Genomic DNA, 21418 nt, shown 5'->3' with positions numbered 1-21418 from the left:
TGTTTTGACAAAAATACTCCTCTCTCTCTTCGCCATTTCACTTGTGTAAACATAACTTCTCTCTCCACTCTTGAGCCTCTCTTTTTGAAAATCTCTCAAACTGCCATTTCCGTTCCTTTGAAGCTCTCTGCAATCACTCCGTTTCTCTTCTGGCGAAGCTCTCTCCGCTCTGCTCTACCCATTTCCACCGTCAGACTCCGACGTATCTCATATCGGCGTTCTTTTTTGTGGTAAGTCACTGTTTTTCCCCATTTTTAGTTTAGAACTTCATTGTCTATTGCCATGGTAAATGTCTTTGTGTTCTTTAATCGTTATCTGTGCCTCAATCTTCATTATGCGCGTGTTTTGAGCAAGTCTTGTCTTGCAATTTTTTGTGCTTTGTCCAATTAGTTCTTGATTTTTGACCACTCTACCATTGTTCTTGGCCTTGCACACCTACACAAATTTATTCAGTGTTCTTTGATTTCTTGCCTGTCTTTTCGAGTTAGAATCGTGTTTTTGTTTCTATTTTCTTGCTGTTTTTTTTTTTCAGATTCTTGCCTTCAATTTTTGTTTCCATAGACTTAGGATTTGGGATTTGTTGTAAAACCTTAATCTTTAGGAAAACTGAACCTAAAACCCTTTAGATCTTTCAGAAAAATTTTGCCCTAGCACACTTGCAGTTTTTAGTCATGGTTCCTCAAACCTTCACAAAACACTTCCTTATGAAATTCGACACTTTCCCCTCAAGCAGACATCATGGGTATGTGGAGGTATAGGGTGGACACCCCAACCAAGTTAGAATATTTCAGGCAGGAGTTTTCCATCCCGGTTGACGTTCATCTCAGGTTGGCTGGGGAGGAAGACTCCATTATGCCCAAGGACGACTCTATGCCCTTCCCAGTAGTAGCCTTCGCTGAGTGTGGTCTTAGGCTTCCCCTTGACATCTTTTTTCGCGAGGTCCTTCACTATTATAAACTGAACCCAATGCAGCTAGCCATTAACTCTTACTGAGTTATCAATGGTATAATTGCCTTAGCTAAAAAAGAGAATGCTAAGGTTACCATTGCCGACATCCAATATTGTTACACCATGTGCGACCTGAAGTCGGAAAAAGGTTATGTCTATTACCTTAAGCTGAGGTTTATGGAATACAAACTTGTTGCCGACCTCCCTGACTCCAACAAGAGTGCTGGGGACGATTACTTCATTGTCTCGGGCAACTGGGAGTTTCAACCAAATGATGACCTTCACCTCTATCCCTTAAGCTGAACAGTTTTCAGAGAGGGAGATGGTAAAAGCCAAGTGCCACCTTTATTTGCTTTCTAGTTTTTTCTTACTTTGATATCTCTGTATGCTCTAACCTCTGTTTGCTTTTACTTTGCAGTTCTTCCTCAGCCCCCAAAGGACTTTCGCAAAAACTTCTACCCCAGTAAGGATTTCAAGAAGCTGCTGGACCTACCTGTTAATCAGCGCAAGGGTCTTTTACTTCTGAATTTCATCTCGACCTACAGATCGACTTTGTCCGAAGTTCCCAAAAAGAGCAAGTCACCTCCCTGTGCTACAACTCCTGCAACAACCTCTTCACTTCGGCCAGATCAGTGATCCACCTTTGATCCAGTAGAACAACCATCTGCCTCAGCTCCATAATTGATTCCACCGTCTCAACGCCAGCGCCGACGTCGACCTCCACTGCAAGCACCAACAGGCAGGACTCGAAGTCGAAGACGCCGATGTGCTGAGGCGTCATCTTTCGATCCAACAAATCCACCAACAGCTTTACCAGCAATTCATTTTGGTACAAGGGTCACAATCGCCGCCACTGTTGACGAGATGAGCCAAAAACCTGCAGTCGTCGAAGACTTGCTCGCCAACCTTCCCGGCATTATCAATGTCTAATCTTCTTCCTTTCCTCAGCCAACCCCTAAGCCAAAACGCATGAAGAAGGCCAAGGCGAAGGCTACAGTGACTTAGATTGATTCTGAGGACACTGTTCCTATTTTCAAATTAGCCGAGGTTGAGAAGACCGCCCCATCTGTTGAAAAGAGCTCGGCCGAGGACCCATAATTCGAGGTCCCTCATGCTAAGAAGCAGAGGTCAAATCCTCAAGAGGGCAGTAGCTATCCCCGAGGTATGGTTTGGGCGCCCGAGATTATGCTCGACGACAGACCTCTTACCGCCGGTGATAGTGCTGTTAATCTTGAGGTCGGTGTCGCCCTGTGCACGGCAGTTCTTCTGCTCGAGGACATGGACAGAATGGCCGAGCTTCATGAATATGAAGACCTACCTTTCATGATGCAGCATTCAGTTCTGGTAAGTATTTTGCCTTCCATTTTTGTCAGTCTTTCAACACTTAGTAAAATTTTGCTAACTTTATGTTTCTTCCTTGCAGGTCATTCAGCACCCTCACTCCTACGCAACAAAGACCGAGATGATGAGGAAGGACTTGGCGAAGAAAACAATAGAAACAGCCAAGCTCCTCACCTTCCTAAATAAAGCCGAGGCCAACAACCGTGCCCTCATGGACAAGGCCAAAGACGCCAAGATTGCTCAAAGTCTGGCTGAGGAAAGGGCCAAGGCTACAGACAACGAAGCCGAGGCAGCAAAGGCCGGGCTCGCAGCTATTAAGGCCAAAGTGGCCGATCTGGAGGCCAAGCTGCAGGAGGCCATTGCAAACAAAGAGGCCGAGGTTAAGGCGGCCGATGAAAAGGCCTTCGAAGAGGGGCAAGCAGCCGTTCGTGAGCAATACAGGGAGCAAGTCAACCTGGGTTCCAACCGAGGTTACTACTTCGGCTGGATGGCGGCCCTTAACAAGATGGATGTTGCTATGGATTTTGACCTTTGCGACATCAGCAAGCTCCAAGTGCCCTTCCCCCCAGAGAATAAAGAGGTCGATGTTGATGATGAAGATGATGATGAAAAAGCCGAGGCCGATGAAGAGGATGTGGAGGCTGCCACTGATAACAAGTCTCGTATCCTCAATGAGCAAATTGACTTAACTTAGGATGAGGAGGATGACTTGGCATCCAAGGGCATCTCCCCTACTCCAACAACTTCTGAAGCCAAAGTTTGTTGTGCCGAAAAGAGCCTTGATGAAACCTTACAAGAGATTGACGCTGAGCTTGAAGCAGAGAGGACTGCAACGCTCCCCTCTGATCAAGCCAAGTCAAGTACTTAGAATTTTTTCCTTTTTCTTGTACTTTCTTGAACAATTTTTTTTTTTTAATTCATCGATGTGCCCTTTTCTGTATTCTGAACAAGTAACCTTCTGTAAGCCAAAGTTCCTTATTTCCTTTTAAATGCAAGTCTTCCTTTTTTGACTAAGTGTTTGAATGCTTATCCTTCCTTTACTGCCTTGTATGACTCTATACTTAGAATATTTTGCATGTCTTCAAGGCATACCTTAACTGTGTAATCTCTACGGGGGAAAAATACCTCGGATATTCTTACTCATTATTTATCTCAGGCCTTATCTTGTCACTTGGAAAACATTGTAAGAAAGTTTTCACAAGTGTTTAACATGCCACTTCACTTTCAATTTATCAAGACTTTCGTCGTCCATTATTTTCCAAATCTTGGTAAATATGACAATCTCGGCAAGTACGTAGGTATAACATTGGCTTAAGCCTCAACTTGTAAATTTTACTTGAAATTTCAACAAGTATTTAAACCAACTTTCTTTTAACATAACCTTGGTTTAATTTCAACTTGTAATTTTTTTAAAATTTCAACAAGTGTTAACACAATTTCCTTTCAACATGACCTCGGCTTAACCTCAACTTGTAAATTTTTAAAATTTCAACAAGTGTTAAACTAGCATGTAAATTCCAAATTCCAAGTATTATTCTCCAACTCTCTGCCCCCTAATGTGAACTTAAGTTTCACTTATGTTCACATTACGTATGTACCTATGATAGAGACTGGCTGAGGTGATCAACCTTGGTCAAAGTTTTCATTCTGTTAACACAGCAAATCTAGGTTAATTCAACTTAGTTCAACTCTATTATATGCAAGTATAATTCAACTCTGCTATATAATAAGTCTAAGTCATTCGTCATGTTTCAATTAGAAACATCGCCGACTTAGTTCAACTCTATAATATGCAAATATAATTCATCTCTGCCATATAATAAGTCTAAGTCATTCGTCATGTTTCAATCAGAAACATCGCCAACTTAGTTCAACTCTATTATATGCAAGTATAATTTATCTCTGCCATATAATAAGTCTAAGTCATTCGTCATGTTTTAATCAGAAACATCGCCGACTTAGTTTAACTCTATTATATGCAAGTATAATTCAACTCTGGTATATAATAAGTCTAAGTCATTCGTCATGTTTTGATCAGAAACATCGGTAAGTGACTGATCAATTGTTTTACACAAGTTTGAGATAAAAAATCGAGCTAAGATTTTATTAATTATTTCGGCTAACAACAGAAAAACTTGAAAACAAAAGAAAATCTTAATGATAGAAAAACTTTAGGTTGCAAGTATTTCAAGGTCTTAGCAATTCTTTGCCTTCACTGTCTTCAAGCCGATATGCTCTATTGCCTAGGACCGAGATGATTCTATAAGGTCCTTCCCAATTTGGGCCAAGTTTGCCCTCTCTCGGATCCTTCTTGTTGCCGACAACTTTTCTCAAGACAAGGTCCCCAACTTGAAATTCTCGTGGGTTGATCTTTTTGTTGTAAGCCTTGGCAAATTGTTGCTGGTATGCTCCCAGCTGAATTGCTGTTTTTTGTCTTCTTTCTTCCAATAAGTCCAGATCTCGGGCTAAAAAAGCATCATTGGTTCCATTTTCTACTCCCTGGGTTCTGATTCTTGCGATGTCGACCTCTGGTGGGATTACTGCCTCTGTGCCATAAGCTATGGCAAATAGAGATTCCCCAGTGAATCTTCTCGGCATAGTCCGATATGCCCAGAGTACACTAGGCAACTCATCCACTCATTTTCCTTTTGCTGCTTCTGGCCTCTTCTTAATCCCATCCAATATAGTTTTGTTGGATGCTTCTGCCTGGCCATTACTCTGAGGGAAGCTTGGAGTAGAGTAATAGTTCTTGATCTTGTATTTTGCACAGAAATTCTTGATTAGCTTACTGTCAAACTGCATACCATTGTCTGCTATTATTGCTATTGGGATCCCAAACCTGGTGATGATGTTCTTCCACATGAAGTTTTTCATATCAATGTCCCGAATCTTTGCAAGGGGTTCAGTTTCAACCCACTTGGTGAAGTAATCTGTTACCACTAGCAGAAACTTCCTTTGTCCAGTTGCTTGAGGCAGTTGTCCAACAAGATCCATGCCCCATTGGGCAAATAGCCAAGGGCTGGACACTGGATTTAAGTCTGCTGCTGGTTGGTGTATCAAAGGTGCAAACTTCTGACACTTCTTACACTTTTTGACATAGGCTTCAGCATCTTTCTGCATATAGGGCCACTAGTACCCCTGAGTAATGGCCCTACGAACAAGTGACCTGCCCCTAGTGTGGCTTCCACATACTCCTTCATGTTTCTCAAACAAGAAGTCTTCAACTTGTGAAGGATGCACACACCTCAAAAAGGGGTTAGTAAACGATCTTTTGTAGAGATGCCCCTCTGCTGTCAGACTGAATCTTGCTGACTTCAATCTGATCTTGTGTGCTTCTTTATGATCATCTGGTAGTTTTTCCTCTTTAAGGAATACTATTATTGCATCCATCCAGCTTGGTCCCATCTCCACACACATTATTTCATGCTCTGTGTTCAGTGGTTCTACACTTGGTCTTGGCAAGTAGTCAACGATTATTGTTCTTGTCTCTCTTGGTTTCATTGCATTAGCCAGGTTGGCCAAGGCATCGGCGTGACTGTTGTCATCTCGGCTGACTTACTGTAGTCGGCAATTTTGGAACAATGCCATCAATCTGCCGACCTCCTTAACATAGGCCACCATCCTTTCATCTTAGGTAGCGTATTCACCTGTTGCTTGGTTGACGATAAGCTGGAAGTCACAGAAGACCATTACCTCGTCGACTTCTATTGTTGCTGCCAACTTTAATCTTGCTATCAATGCTTCATATTCTGCTTCGTTGTTCGAGGCCTTAAACCCCAAATGAATGGATTGTTCTAGCATCTGTCCATCCGGTGATTTCAGCACTACTCCTGCCCCCGCTCCTTGTCGGTTTGAACTTCCATCAACAAACAGATGGAAGGAGTCACCGATGTAAAAACTGCAGGGCCTGAGTTTCTCTTCTTTTCTCTGTTTGGCTATCTCCAAATGGGTTTCTTCTTGTTCACTTGGGCATTGCGTACCTCGGATTAACGGAGCCCGATATGCGATGGCACCTGGTGTGAACTCAGCCAAGACTTAGCCTTTGATTGCTGTTCTGGGTCTAAATTCCAGGTTGTATTGGCTCAACACCACTGCCCATCTGGCTATCCTACCTATCAGATCTCCTTGCTGCAGCAGGGACTTTAGAGGATGCTCAGTTAACGCCATAATCTTGTGGGCTTGAAAGTAATGATTCAACTTCTTAGAGGCCATTACCAAAGCTAGTGTTAGCTTTTCCAAGGGTAGATATCCGGTCTTTGCATCTGCTAGGATTTTACTCACGTAGTAGACTGCCATCTTTCTCCTTTATCTTCCCTGATTATTACTGCACTTACTGCATGTTTTGAGACCGCCAAGTATAAGAACAGCTCCTCTCCACGTACTGGATTTGAGAGAACTGGAGCTGCAGTCAAGTACTTTTTCAAGTCGGCCAAGGCGTTTTCGCACTCGTCTGTCCATAAGAAATCTGTGGCTTTCTTTGCTAGACTGAAGAAAGGTTTGCATTTATTAGAACTTCTGCTTATGAATCTGTTTAGGGCTGCAGCCCTTCTGGTCAACATCTTTACTTGCTTTGCCGACGTTGGGCTCTCTAACTCCAGAATGGCCTTGATTTGATCTGGGCTTGCCTCAATGCCCTTTCTGGTGACCAAGTATCCTAGAAACTTCGCTGAACCAACTCCAAATGCACACTTTGATGCATTGAGTTGGAGCTGAAATGTCCTTAGGATGTCAAAGACTGTCTTCAGGTCGGCCAGATGATCTTTAGGTTCCTTGGTCTTCACGACCATGTCATCAATGTATACCTCCACAGTTTTGCCAATTAGATGTTTGAACATCTTAGTCATCAATCTCTAGTAAGTTGCTCCTGCATTTTTCAGTCCAAAAGGCATCACTCTGTAACAATACAGCCCTTTTGGGGTGATAAATGCAGTCTTTTCCTCATTTGGGGGGTACATGGCTATCTGATGGCACCCCCTGTAAGCGTCTAGGAAGCTCATTCTTCCATGCCCTGAAGTGACATCCACCAATTGGTTAATCTTGGGTAATGGGAAACTGTCTTTGGTAGAAGCTTTGTTCAGGCTGGTGAAGTCTACGCAGACCCTCCACTTACAATTCTTTTTTTTCACAACCACTGTGTTTGATAACCATGTTGGGTAATTTACCTCTCGAATGGCTCTGGCCTCTGAAAGTCTATCCACTTCCTCTTCTACTGCCTCAACATGCATTAGTGTCGGCCTTTTTGCTCGCTGGATGACAGGTTTGGCCAACCTGTTTACATTCAGTCCGTGGCAAGTGACTTTGGGGTCAATGCCTGGCATCTCGTATGGTGTCCATGCAAATACCTCAAGATTTGCTCTCAGGAATGCCTCTAACTCATTTTCCTCTTCTTCGGCCAATCCTAAGCCGAGAAGGAAGAAGCGCTTGTGGACTCAACTTTCTTCGCGCGCCCCATTTTCGGAGAGGGTGCGAATTAGTCCTCATACAGTTTGGACTCCTGTCATGGTTCTGAATCTAATCTCACAAAGTGCAATGTGAGACTGATAAACACTAAAGAGTTCAATCCGGCAATTCATTTTGAAAAATCAGATTTTAAATCAAATATTTCCAAAACTGGACTGCCTTGCCAGATTATAGAGTTGCCACCTAAATATTTTATTTTTGAAAAATTTAAGAAACCCTGACTCGTGCTAAAGGCCACGTGTTCTTCATCACCAAAGTTGCCCCGACTTGGGAACTTGGGTACAAGAAGAAAGGTCCTAAAATGAGCACCCCTGCTTGCCCGATCAAAAGATCGGCCTCTACTAAGCATGATATGTCGTTTTGTAAACACATGTGTTCTTATTCTGGTTATTAGCTAACTTACTATGTGATGCACACAGCATACAAGTATAGACTAAAATCGTAAGAATTGGAACAAAACAACTCATGTTTGTAAGAATCGTAAGAAAATAGTTTGAAAGTGCCACCCTCAAGGTGGGCTAAAGCGCGGATTTCCCATCAAATATGATGGGCTTGAAACATGATTTGCCACTTCGCAAAGTGAGTTAATCCTCACATTTTATCAAATTGTCCCAGTTCAAGCAATCAAGCCTTCATCCACAGGCATTCATACAGTTTAGCATTTAAGCAAATAGCCTCATGGTAAGCATGCTATCATGGCAACACTCACACTCATGCAAATATGCTAAAGCATAAAACTTACAGTGTACTCCAAGCCAAAACAAAAATTGGTTAGAAACAATGCATGATCCCAATTATACAAGATGACTAATGCAACACATGCAATAATGCAACTAAATAGGCTCGACTATCTAATATGACATATGATTGCAACAATTTGATACATGTATTCAAAGAAGTATTGAAATACAATGCAGTTTGAATGATGCGCCGAGCCTCAGTGCATGCAAGACAAATAAATGATGCAAACATGCAAGCATAAGGTATGCGAATCAAAACGTGCCCTTAATCTAACCATCGAAAGCGGTTAAATAAAAGAAAGAAAGAAGTGGGGTTGGAAGACATGCACACACACACACACACTTATTACAATATTGCGCTCTCGCGAAGGAGGGTCCGAATAAATAAGCTAAGCTAAACTAAGCTACGCTAATTATTACAAATCAACTAATTAACTATTCTAGCTAATTAATTATTATAACACAATTAAATAACTAGCTATGCTAAGCTAATTAAAATATTACAAAACAGATTAAACTAATTAAATTACAACGCATGTATTAATTAGCTACAACTAGCTAATAAAACAATAAGGTGGCCTCGCGGGTGAGGGAGATATGCATGCTCGGTTGGCTTCCTTCCGAAAATCCACCACATTGCCTCTTGATGCCTTTGTTTGCACATCTTTGGACCTCTAAAAATTATGCCAACTTCCAGACTGCTTCTGTTTCATCTCAAGAACATATTGAGGGTTGATCGGCTAGAAATGGTGGCCATCGGCCACTACTGATGGCCGGTTGGCTGGTATATGTGGCCGGTCGGCCACTGCTTCCCTGAAATTCTTCCTTTTGCTACAACAGAGAGCAAACAGAGGCATGATAGTGTATTTGCTAGGAAATGTATGTACTGCCACCTCCTTATCATATCTCAAGCTCAAAGGAGTATGACACTTGGCTCTCAAGCCACCAACCAAGCATCTCAATGCATGATGGCCAAAGAATCAAGCTCGTACAATGTTAATAAATGCGCACATAAGACTCGAAGGGCCACCACCTTATCATGCATGATCAAGGGTGATGGCGACCAAGAAACGTGACACGTTTCATCACTTTGAGTATGAAACGTCCTTCATTTCTTGTGTTTGGATTAGCATCCGATCCAAACACATGCAATGCGACACGAATGCTTATCTTGTTCATGTTTTACTTGGTCTATTTATTGTTTACACATTTTAGCTTACCAATTAGTCCTTTAACCGGTTAAGTCCAATGTGAAAGTCCTCTAATTGGAAAGATGGCCTAAGCCACAAGTGTTTTGAGCATGAAAGATGTCTCATGCTGTTGGTTAGTAGAAACTCTTAAGAGAGTATTAAGACCATTAGGTATGAGTGCCTCAATTTTATGCTCAAGCCAACAAGGGGCTCAAGACCACTTTCAAAAGAAAATTAAAAAGTGAAGAATGGAGGGAGGTGGTAGACTTTCAGTGCTGATATGGCATGCTAAAGACACAAAATCATACAAGCAATGCATACAAGTGATGTTCAAAAGCCAAAAACATCAAAGCTAGTGAAGTGTATTACACAAGAAGCATGCAATATCAAGCTTAAACAACCAAATCAGTTCAAAACAAAGCTAAATCACGCTAAATCAGTGGCCTAAAGAGGCTGGAGTTGAAGCATAAATGACAAGAAAAACGTGCTCATTTGTTGACTCGCAAACGAGGCTCAAAGTACAACTCTTAAAAGCAATGAAAGAGTGATATATGTGAGAGTGTAACAGAGGTATATGCTCTGAAATCACATGCCAAATGATGCCATATCATGCAAATAACTCAAGCAAAGCATGCTAGGGGCCTCAAAACACAAAGCTAGTAAAGGCCATTTACACTACAACCATACAAAGTATGAGTCATATGACCAACACCAACCAAAATAGAGTTAAAACATGCTAAAACAATAGCAAAAACATGCTGAGATGGAGTCCCAAAAGGATAGAAAAACATGCTCACCTCTTAGGCCAACTACATATGCAAACAAGACATGACGAGGGGGGGCCCCTTCCCATTTTGGACCTCAAAACCAACTTTTTGCCACTGAAATTTTCCTGGAATTCAGTTGTTAAAAGGCCAAGAAAAGGTTATTTCAAAAGTTTTGAAAGATGGCTCAAAAAGCTTTGCAAGCCAAAGAGCAAATGGGGGGAACCACTCCCTAACCAAACAAGGCTTAAACCACCATCTTAAAACCTTAAAATCAGAGTTTTTAGAGGTTAAAACCAGCCTCAAAGTAGCATAAAAAAATGGCTAAACACTTGACTAAAACAAAACTTAAAAGAGTTAAGTTCTTACCCTTGAAGCATAGTTGCAAAACAGGTACAATTCTGAGCTAAAGCCAAGCTTTAGACCTCAAATAGGACCTCCAAGGACCTCAGCTCCAAGATGAAGGTATTTGGTCAAGGGGTTGTAGGCAAATATGCAAAGGTAACTCACTTTCAAGCACTAAATAGGAAGAGATAGAGGATTCTAGAGAGAGTGAGTGAAATTTTGCTCCTCAAATTTCTGAACCCTCAAAATGGAGGAGGGACCTCACCCTATATAGAAAAACAAGCCAAAAGCTTGGCTTCATCCTTCCATACACGTGTATGGAGGATACACTCAGTGATCAACAGCTGGCACCAACTAGCAAATAAATATCTAAAAAAGGAGAAAAATGGCCGTTGACCATCAGTAGTGGCTGACCGGCCACACATGTGGTCAATCGGCCATCAATGTGGTCGATCAGCCACCACTAATGGCCAACAGGCACAAGCCATGGCTGATGGACACTGGAGATGACCGACAAGCCATCTTCTTCTCCAAATTCAAAGCAACAAGCTCTTGGTCCACAATCAAGTACAAAACAGACAAGTTGAGAGGCTCCAAGGCAAGGTGCTCAGCCAATACCTTCAGAGACTCAAAACGAACACGAGCATGCATAATCATTGGGTGTTCAAACGATGATGTCCAAGTCTTGAGGACGGTAAAAAATGGGGTGTCTACAGCGCTCTTCATCTCCTTGCTAGACCAAGACCTTCTTCAGGGTTTCCTCACTCTTCTCGGCTGGTTCCTTGCTGACGTCCTCAAGGACCTCCATGTCCTCATCTTCAATCCTGCTGCTTTTGCTTTTCGTATGTTGCAGGTGGATTTCATTGCTGCCATGTAGTAATTCTTTGCCTGCACTTGATCTTCTCTAACCTCCTCAATTCCATGCTCTGTTAGGAATCGCAACAACTGGTGTAATGTTGAGGGAACAACCCCCATTGCATGCAGCCATGTCCTTCCCAAAATAACATTGTAAGGGGAAGAAGTGTCAATTATTGTGAACTCAATTTTTGCCTTTTTGGTGCCAGCCTGCACCTCTAAACTTACTGCTCCCAGGAGCCACGTCCACCCATTGAACTGCTCAAGATCATCTTGATGAAAGCTAAGCTCCTTGTAACATCTAACATACATGATGTCATAAGAGCTGACCTAGTCAATCAGAATTCGCTTTACCTGGCATTCTCCAATCTGGAGAGATATTACCAAGGCATCGTTGTGTGGATGTTGCACCATCTCCAGGTCTTCCTTAGTAAAGGACATCATTGATCCCTGACACTCGTCTGCCCTAGGTCTCTTCTGCCTGACCTGATACACATGTTGCAGGTGTTTTACCTTCTGAGTTTCCCCCCGTATCTCGTTCTCATTCACCTTTGAGTGAATCACATTGATCACTCGAGGTCCGCCTGCCTACGGTTGTGGTGTTGGTGGAGGTGCTGCCGGTGCCTGAGGCAGTCTTGCTTGCTCTTCCCTTATCCTGGTCTCATTTATCAGGTATCTTAAATGACCTTGTCTTACCAGGTCTTCTAGATGCGCCTTTAGGGCTCTGCACCCTTGAGTTAGATATCCATTTTCATTGTGGTAGGCACAATGTTTCCCTAGACTTCTTCCCATAAATTCGCCAGGAAGCTTTTTTGGTGCTCTGTAATAGGGCTGATTCCGAATTCTTTCCAAGACTTTGTAGACTGGAATTCGGAATATGGTTGTGACTGCCTGTGCAACCCTTAGTTCTGTTTCTGGTTTATTATATCCACCATTACCTCGGTTTCGCTTCGGTGAACCGTTTTTCTTTTCTTGTTTGGATAGCTTTGTTCCCGGCGTGTCCTCCTCGGCCCTGGCAAACTTTTCTATCCTGGCCATATGTTCCTCCATGCTTTTTGGCAATGTCTTTGCCAGTGATTTTCGAAGTAGGCAATATTCCTTTAGGCCGTTCTTAAAAGACACGACTACCACCTCTTGGTTGCATCCTAGTATTCGGTTGAACACCTCATAATACCTTTTCGCATAGGCCCTAAGACTTTTATCCTCGCCAATTCTTAGAGTCATCAGGGCGTCTACCCTCAATGGCTGTAGTTTGTTTGCCACAAACCTAGCTATGAACATCTCGGCTAGGCCTTTCCAACTTTTCACAGTTCCTTTTGGCAACTTGTGAAACCAGTCTGATGTAATTTCTCCAAAGAATGAGGGGAACACCTTGCAGAGCAACGGCTCGTTCCGGTGTATAACTCCATTGAGTTCAGGTACAAGCCGACGTGAAAGTTAGGGTTTGACTTACCATCATATATCTGGAATCTCAGCGTATTAAACCTTTTCGGGGCTTCAAACTTGTCTGATTCCACTAAGAACGGTGTTCTCGGCTTGATCGGTGAGGTTACCTCGACATCTTGTCTCTTCCTGTGGAAGTAGTCCCTCAGATCCTCCTTGGTTCGTCTAGGAGCTCGGCTATCAATGGATTTCAGCCTTTTTGGTGCGCTACTCCCCGTATCGTTATGAGTCCTCTTGGACCTCTCTCCATTAGTTGCATCGAAACAGAGTTTCTTTCCCTGAACATGCCGATGTTCTTTGGGGTTAGCTTCTTTGGTACGATGCGTCCTCCGAGAATCTCCCTTCATTGACTCTCCTCGCCCGACCTCCCTAGAAGGCCGATGAGAGTGTTCCTTGGTCCTGGTGTGCTGGGAGACTGTAGGGACTGTTTTCTGCCCATCTTTTTGGGCATTGTTCTTGGCCGTTGGAATCGGCATATCTTGTAACGAGAACGGTGGCTGCATGACGTTGTTCTGCATCATGAAATTGATGACCGTCTACAGGTCCGCCAATTTGTTCGCCAGTCCTTTCATCTCGCTGTCCCTTTGCAGGCATCTATCTTTCCATACCTAGAGGTCATCCTCATCATAGTACCCGTCTCGGGCTGATTTCTTTAGTATGTCGCCCTCCTTGCCGACATCTTTCTCTCCGGGATTCTGATCCCGAGTTTCATCGTTGTAGTTATCCTCCTCCACGTTAGGGTTAATGTGCTTACCACTCCCAGTAGGGATGTGTAGACACCCCATTTTTGACCGACCTTAAGACTTCGACGTCATCGATTGAGCGCTCGGTGATAGTGCATGTTGTGCTCGTTTCGAGTCTCCAGAGTTTTGGCTGAGAGCCTTGCCTTCGGGCCTCTGAACTCTTTTGTGCTTCGGCTCGGTTTGTGGACCGAATCTTGCTTTCTCTTCTCGGAGGGAGGGAGTGGTCTTGTAGACCATCTCTTTGTGGTCGTAGGCCACTTTTCCCGTTTGGAGACTAGTTTCTGATTTTTGGAGCCTTCGGCCGCGCGCCTTGGCTTGAGATCGCTTAACGTTCTCCGTTTGGCGTGGTTTTTGAACCACACCTTGTTGCCTCTGTCTAGAGGAACACTATAGTCCGGGAGACCACTTTTGTGGTGGCATACCACTTTTGATGCTCGTCAGCTAGTTTTTGGGACTTTCGGCCACGTGTTTTGCCTCCCGATCTCTCGTCTTGTATCTGTTTTGGTTTGTTTTTGGTACAAACCTTGTTTTCCTTGTTTGGAAGGTGGTACAAGGGTGGGAGACCACTTTTTCTCCTTGGAGACCACTTTTCCTTTTGCCAGCTAGTTTTCTGGTCGGATAACTGGCTTGCTTGGTCCTTGGGCCACATTTTCTGGTCGGCCACCACACCACTAGTCTTCTTTCATGCTCTAGACCTCTCCCACCTTTGGCCGACTAGTTGTTGCTCTGGAAGACCACTTACAGTGGTTGGTCGACCACTTTAAGTAGTAGGTCGACCATTTCAAGTGGTCGGCTGGTTTTTGACACATTTTTGGTGATATTTTCTTCCAGCTGGCATAGTTGGAGGGCATTAGAGCTATCCTCCATACACGTGTATGGAGGGATTTGTTTGAAGCTTAGCTTCTCCAAGAAGCTTTGCCTTTTAGTTTCTATAAGAGGGAGGCTCCTCCTCCCTCCTCTAGGTTCAGAAAAACTTCATTGAGCTATACATATAATCTATATCTATACATCTTCATTTCTCTCTCGTTTTGTGCCTTAAAGTGTAGATTTGTCTCACTTTTGTACACAAACACACACTCAAACACCTTGCTTGTGTTGCTGAGGCTTCTTGAAGTTGTTTTTGGTGTTCTTGGGTTGGTTTAAGCTTGGAAAACTTGCTGAAGTTGCAGTTATAAAGGAGGTCTTCAAGGGTGAGTCTTTAGCCCTTAAATCCCCCATTCTTGCTTAAGCTTTTAGCCCTTCTTGCATACGTTTTTAAGCTTAACTCTTAACTAGAAAAAGTTATGTTTTTGCATGCTTAAAATCTTTGTTTAAGGTCACTTTTTTCGTTTGGGGTGGTTTACCCCCTCTTAGGCCTTATTTTGAGCCATCCCTTTAGGCTCTTGTTGAAGCCTTTGCATGACCTTTCTACCACTGAAATCCAGAGGATTTTCAGTGGTGGAAAGGTGGTTTTGGTGTCCTAAATAGGAGAGGGTCATCTCCTCTCCTTGTATTTTGTTTACTTGCTTCATATGCCTCATGTTTGAGCATCTTTGTTAAGCTTTTGTTGACCATATCTTAGCTTGTATTTGTGGTTATTTTGCTGAGGCATACCACTGTTTTTGCTTGGTTTGGTCACTCCATGCATGGTTAATACACTTGTAGTGTAAATCACACAAACTAACTTTGTATGCTCCATGAAGTAGTATGCCATTCTAGCTTGTTTTCTTTCCATTTCAGCATGTTTTTGGTGATGTTTTGCCATGTCATGACTTTGTTTTGGTTTGGTTTAGTTGGCCCTTGCATGCTCCATGCACTTGTAATGCAATTCCATGAAATAGCCTAACATGCATCATGCTTTAACATGTCTATTTAGCATGTTTTTGGCTTAACTTAAAGAAGATTTTGTTCATGTTTTACTATGTTTAAGGTCGGATTTTAGTTGTTTTGGCCATGCATGACTTGCTTTGTATAGCTTTGGTTCATTCTAGCTTGTTAGCTTTGTGCATCAAGTCCACTAGCATGCTTTACTTGGCCTATTTGAATGATTTGGCATCATTTATTATGTGATTTCAGTCCATGTTTTATGGCCATGCATTCACATTTGTCATTCATTCAAGGCGTTGGAGGGTTTGCCCTTTATGCTTTAACATGAATCATTGCGTATGCCTTCATGCCTTAGCTCGCGAGCCATTATTTCAATGTGTTTTTGGGGTTATTTTGCCATGATATAACTCTGATTTTTATTGGTTAAGTTATCCCATGCTTGGTCTTAATAGGTGTAGTGTAATCCACCTTATTTGCCTTGTATGCACCATGCCTCATGCCCTTCATGCTAGCTTGTTTTGGCTTCCTCCCATGCATGCTTTAGACTCATTTTGACATGTTCTAGGACTGTTTTGGGTTGCCTTGGCCACATGCTTCATGTTTTGTATACTTGTAGTACAAATGCTCTTACTTGCCTCAAGCTTTGAACACCATTGCATGCTGCATTTGTGTTGTGTACACGATTTGGCATCACTTAACATGATATTTCAGAGCTTATAACATTGCCCTGTTCCTACCTCAATCATGCTTTAAGTGTCTTTGAGTGTTATGCATTGTTGCCTAGTTTTTGCCTTAGCTTGTGTGCTTGCATGCCTAGGCCTTTGGGCCCTCGTCTCAGCATGTTTAGGTCCTTATTTTGACCTACTTGAGCTCTGTCCATGCTTAGTTCATGCATTTGTGCCATGTATTGCATGCCTCCTTTGTAGTCCTCTTTACTTGCTTCATGCTTTAAGGACCCTAGCATGCCATACTTGTGTTGTTTGAATGATTTGACATCATTTCTTACCTCATTTCAGTGCACTTAGTGTTGCTACACTTCCATGTTTTTCACTCTTTAAGTGTTCTTGAGAGTTGCACCTTAGTGCCTTAATTGGTTAGCCAATTGGCATGCATGCTTGTATGTGTTTTCGGTGTCTTCGTTTTAGCATTATGGCCTCTGTTTTGGCATGGTTGAGGTCTACCTACATTCGGTTTAAGCCCATTGAGCATTATGTATGCCATGTCACATCACATCGTCCATGTTATGTTGTTGTTTGCATTGCGCATGCCATGCTCTTGATTCGCATTATGTATGCCATGATCATATTGCATTGAGTATGCCATGTTAGTCATTGCATTGTGTATGCCATATAGTTCATTCACATTGTGTATGCTAGTATGTTAATTTCATGTTTGCATGTTTATCCCTCCCATGTTTGTATGCTTGAGTCGCATTGTGTATGCTATGTTATGTGTTGCATTGTTGTTTGGAATAGGTGTTAGTCCAAACACGAGGAACGAGGGACATTTCATACTTCAAGTGATGAAACGTGCCTCAATTCTCGGTCGCCGACGCTCTTGATCATACATGATAGAGTTCTAGGCTTTATGTGTTTACTTGTGCATTCATTTTACATTAAATTGTGCAACTTCGCCTCTCGGCCATCATGCATTGAAATGCGCGATTGGTGGCCCGAGGGTTGAGAACCACACCCCCTTGAGTTCATGACATGATAGAGAGGGTGGTTGTGCACACATATCTTGCAAATACATTGCCATGCCCTTTCTTGCTCTCTGTTGCAGCAAATTGTAGTTCAGCAGCAACAACTGGCCGGCCAGCTAGAAAAACTAGTTGGCCGACCATTTTTCTAGTTTTTCAACAACCAAAAGTGGTCGGCAGGTGTCTGGAGAGACCAAAGGTGGTCGGCCACCCTGCCACAGGTTTCCCTAGGTGGAGTTTCATCTTTCTAGAGCTTAGTGCAGAGTTCTGAGGACAGATGAAAATAGAGGCAAATTAGGGCATCGCATTGGATTTCCGAACGAGGCGACCGGGCTTGCATGCATTCCTTTTCCTCTGAGGCTCTTGATTTACTGTTTTCCTTAGCTACCATGCTTAGATAGCTCGCTTTTGCTTTGGTTTGTACTTTAATTAGTTAATGCGTTAACTATTCAATTCGTTTTGTAATAATTAGTTAAGTAGGATTAGTTAATTAATTTGTTGTGTAATAATTAGTTTAATTAGCTTAGATTAGCTAGTTAGCTTCTTATTCGGTCCCTCTTTCAAGAGAGCGCATTATTGTAATAAACGTGCGTGTGTGTGATGCATGTCTTCCAACTTCCATTTCTTTCTCTCTTTTACTTAACCGCTTACGATGGTTAGTTTTAGGGCATATTTCATTTAGTATACCTTATGCTTGCATACGTGCATCCATTCATCTGTATTGCATGCACCGGGCTCGGCGTATCATACTAACTGCATTGTATTTCAATTCCAATTTGAATACATGTACCAAGTTACATTTCACATGACATTCTAGAATAACCGAGCCTATTTTAGTTGCGTTCTGGCATGTGTTGCATTAGCCATCTTAACACGAACTAGGATCATGCATGATTTCTAACTAGTTCTTTGTTTTGGCTCGGAGTACACTGTGAGTGTTTACGCTTTAGCATACTGCATGTGTGTTAATGTTGCCATGAAGGCATGCTTGCCATGAGGCTAACTGCTTAGTTGATTAACTGCCTGAATGCCTGTGGGTGAAGGTTGGATTACTTGAATTGGAAAAATTCATTGAAATCCGCATTTTAGCATACTTATGAGTAGCAAACTTCAAACCGTTTTCAAATGAATATGCAATGTTTTGTTCCAAATTAGGCGATCTAGTTTATACTTGTTTGCTGTGCGCAACACATAGTAAGATTAATTAATTAACCGGAATAAGATCAAATGTGTTTTCAAAAACAAGATATCAAACTTAGTACAGGCCGATCTTTGATCGGGCGAGCGGGGGTGCTCATTAAATGACCTTCCCCAATCACACCCAAGTTCCCGAGCCGAGGCAACTTTGGTGATGACGGACACGTGGCCTTAGGCACGAGTCAGGGTTTCCTAAATTCCCTCAAAATAAAATATTTAGTAGCGACTCTGTATCTGGCAAAGCAGTCCATGTTTGACACTTCTTTATAAAAATCAGTTTTCCAAAACGATTTGTCGGATTTGGACTCTTTGGTGATTTATCGGTCTCACATTGCACATTGTGAGATTAGATTCAGAACCGTGACATTTGAGTCCGAACTGTAGTAAGCCCAATGGACAAAACGGAATCCCAACCCATTTTCGCGCGCGGAGCGCTGGGACGTTCGGGGCGGGTCCACAGGATGTCATCCCACCATTTTCTTTCTGTCCGTCGTTGGCCATCTATTCTCCTTTCTTTCTCATAGACGGCGCCAAATTGTGTGTGCTGTTTTCTAACCACACTGCTAAACAGGTACTTAGTTGGAGAGCACTTGACAGAATAAATTGAGCCCGAACGACCTGTAATAGAAAGATGAGATTCCGGCGGTGGTTCGTCCACCAAGGGGCACTCCGACAATCAAGTCAGTTATCTCTCAAAAATAGCAAAAGTGCTTAACTCACTATTCAGAATATCAAAAGTGTACCTTAGAACCACGAGGGTGCTTACTTTTATAACCAACATTGACCTGATCCCTATAGAAGCCTAGCTTCAATGGACTCTGGCTCAATGCCTATCCAGGACTCTTAAATAGATAAAGATAAACTCCTTAAGACTTTTATCCTTCTTCAGGCTGAAGTCCTTCCTTATTCTAGGACTCTTGTAACTTATCTGCTTATCTCGGATTCCGATATCTCTGCAGATAACCTCGGCCTAGCCGAGATCATCTCGGCGTCAAATCAAGAACACGTGACACCTTGGCCACGTGTTGTTATCCAGAAAATATGTCCCCACACTTTGCATCATTCTTTGTGGAGGTGTTTTGTTTATTTTGCTTCATTTGGGAAGTTGGATTGGTTTTTTGACGGTGGCTTATTTTAAAAAGATGTTTAAAAGTTATTTTTTAGTTTTTAGTCTATTTTGAGTCACATCATTTCTTACATTATATATATATATTTTTTTAAAAAATTAACTTTTAACCGTCTTTTCAAAACAATTCTATTCTAGTTCTGGTTAAAAAGTTTATTTGGATTTAATTTTTTAATTTTATGAGAGAAAAAATAAAATAATTATGATTTAAATGTGACATTTTATTTTATTAATTTTTTAATTTATTTTATCTTTTTGTAACTAATCTAACCAAAAAAGCAATCCAACTTCATGCCAAATGACACCTTGGTCACTTTAGAAGAGAATGATAGTCATAAGAGTTGATAAAATATGAGGGACAATAATTAATGAGTTAGTGTTCCACTTTTATTATTTTTTACAAATTAAACTATATATATAGATAAAAATAGGGGAAATACAAGATGAAAACTGAACAAGGTAAATTCTAATCCCTAATTACAAAAGTCAAATGGGTGAAAAACGTGTGTTTGGTTTGTGTTTGTAGAGTAATTTTTGAGATAAAAAGTACAAAAATTTGTTTGGTTTGTCTTTTTTTAGAAATGGTTTTAGAAAATTGTTTTGGAGAAAGAGTTTTAAAAAAAGTGATTGATTTTATGTGTATGAGAGTGAGAGTGAGAGTGATTTTGGAAAGTAGGCAACCAAACAAAATTTTGAATATTTTTTTAAAAAAATTTATTTAGTTTGATTACTCTTGAAAATTTCTTTGTAAAGAATTCTTTCCAATAATTTTTCTGAAAAACAAACCAAACAAGGCCTAGAACACAGCATCAAGGTTGAGGGGAAAAAAAATCTATTTAGTTTTTATATTTATTATAAAGATATTTAAAAAAAATGGTAGAATCAATAAATGGATTTAGATAAATTCAGATCACACGGCATGTTTTGATTTTTAAAAGGATGATTTGGTTAGAAGCTATAATTGAGGATTGTTAAAAGTGTTTGGTATATTTAAATTTGATGCGATATGAGTCATATTTAAAATATATTTGGTACATATATTTTATTTTAAAATAAATTTTGAATAATTTTTCTAAATTTTGAAATGAAACCTTTGTATTTTAACCAAAGTGTATGTCATGAAGTTAAAGGCATAAAAATGTAGACATGACTCTTGTTATAAAAAAAAAAAAGAAAAAAGAAAAAAAGAAAAAAAGAAAAAAAAAAAAAAGAAGCCAAATATTGTTAGGAAGACTTGTATAGTTGGATTTGGCAGAATTATATTTTATTGACTAGCGACACTTATGGCAGAATTATATTAGGGTTAAGAGAACCACGCGATCCTCTTTTTTCCTTTTCTTTTTATTTTTTTTAAAAAAAAATAGTACTTTATCTTTCAATTTGTTTTTTTGAAGTTTCAAGTATAACTCTCTTTTTTCTTTTCAGCAATATTCATGTAATTTATCACTTTAAGTGTTTAATTTTTATTAAAATCTTCTCTTATAAACTTTATATTATTTCTCTACTAACCTATCACCCGTGTTATGCACGGAATAATTATAAATATTTATATTTGTTTTAGATTTTTTTAATATATAAATTATGTCTTTTAAGATTTTTTATAAAAATAATTTAACAGTCTTATCACTAACCGTAGTGTATAAGAGAAGTTGAAAAGGGTACTGCAGTAACTATACACAGATTGTATTTATAATTATTTGTATGAGGGGATTTTAAATGCTGATCAGGGGATTTTGACTAAATCAATAAATGCAGGCATGT

At 41.0% G+C, this 21418-nt stretch overlaps 1 protein-coding gene across 1 annotated transcript; it reads left to right on the top strand.

Moving 5' to 3' along the window:
• Positions 1-1366: 1366 nt before the first annotated feature.
• Positions 1367-3303, top strand: LOC114302918 (uncharacterized). Its single transcript, XM_028248033.2, has 2 exons — positions 1367-2292; positions 2372-3303. The coding sequence occupies exons 1-2, from the start codon at positions 2113-2115 to the stop codon at positions 2981-2983; spliced, it is 792 nt and encodes a 263-aa protein (XP_028103834.2). The 5' UTR covers positions 1367-2112; the 3' UTR covers positions 2984-3303.
• The last annotated feature ends 18115 nt before the right edge of the window (positions 3304-21418 follow it).

This window comes from Camellia sinensis, chromosome 8, assembly GCF_055761805.1.
Source record: "Camellia sinensis isolate YWXY chromosome 8, ASM5576180v1, whole genome shotgun sequence".
NCBI classification, from domain to species: Eukaryota; Viridiplantae; Streptophyta; class Magnoliopsida; order Ericales; family Theaceae; genus Camellia; species Camellia sinensis.
The sequence above is the reverse complement of the archived record's forward strand: the minus strand, read 5'-3'. Positions and strand labels throughout refer to the sequence as shown.

Bases quoted from the DNA above. Each gene is read 5' to 3' on its own strand.
- LOC114302918 (XM_028248033.2), top strand. From the start codon at position 2,113: ATGGTTTGGGCGCCCGAGATTATGCTCGACGACAGACCTCTTACCGCC. The intron at 2,293-2,371 runs GTAAGTATTTTG...TCTTCCTTGCAG, and splicing joins TGATGCAGCATTCAGTTCTG to GTCATTCAGCACCCTCACTC.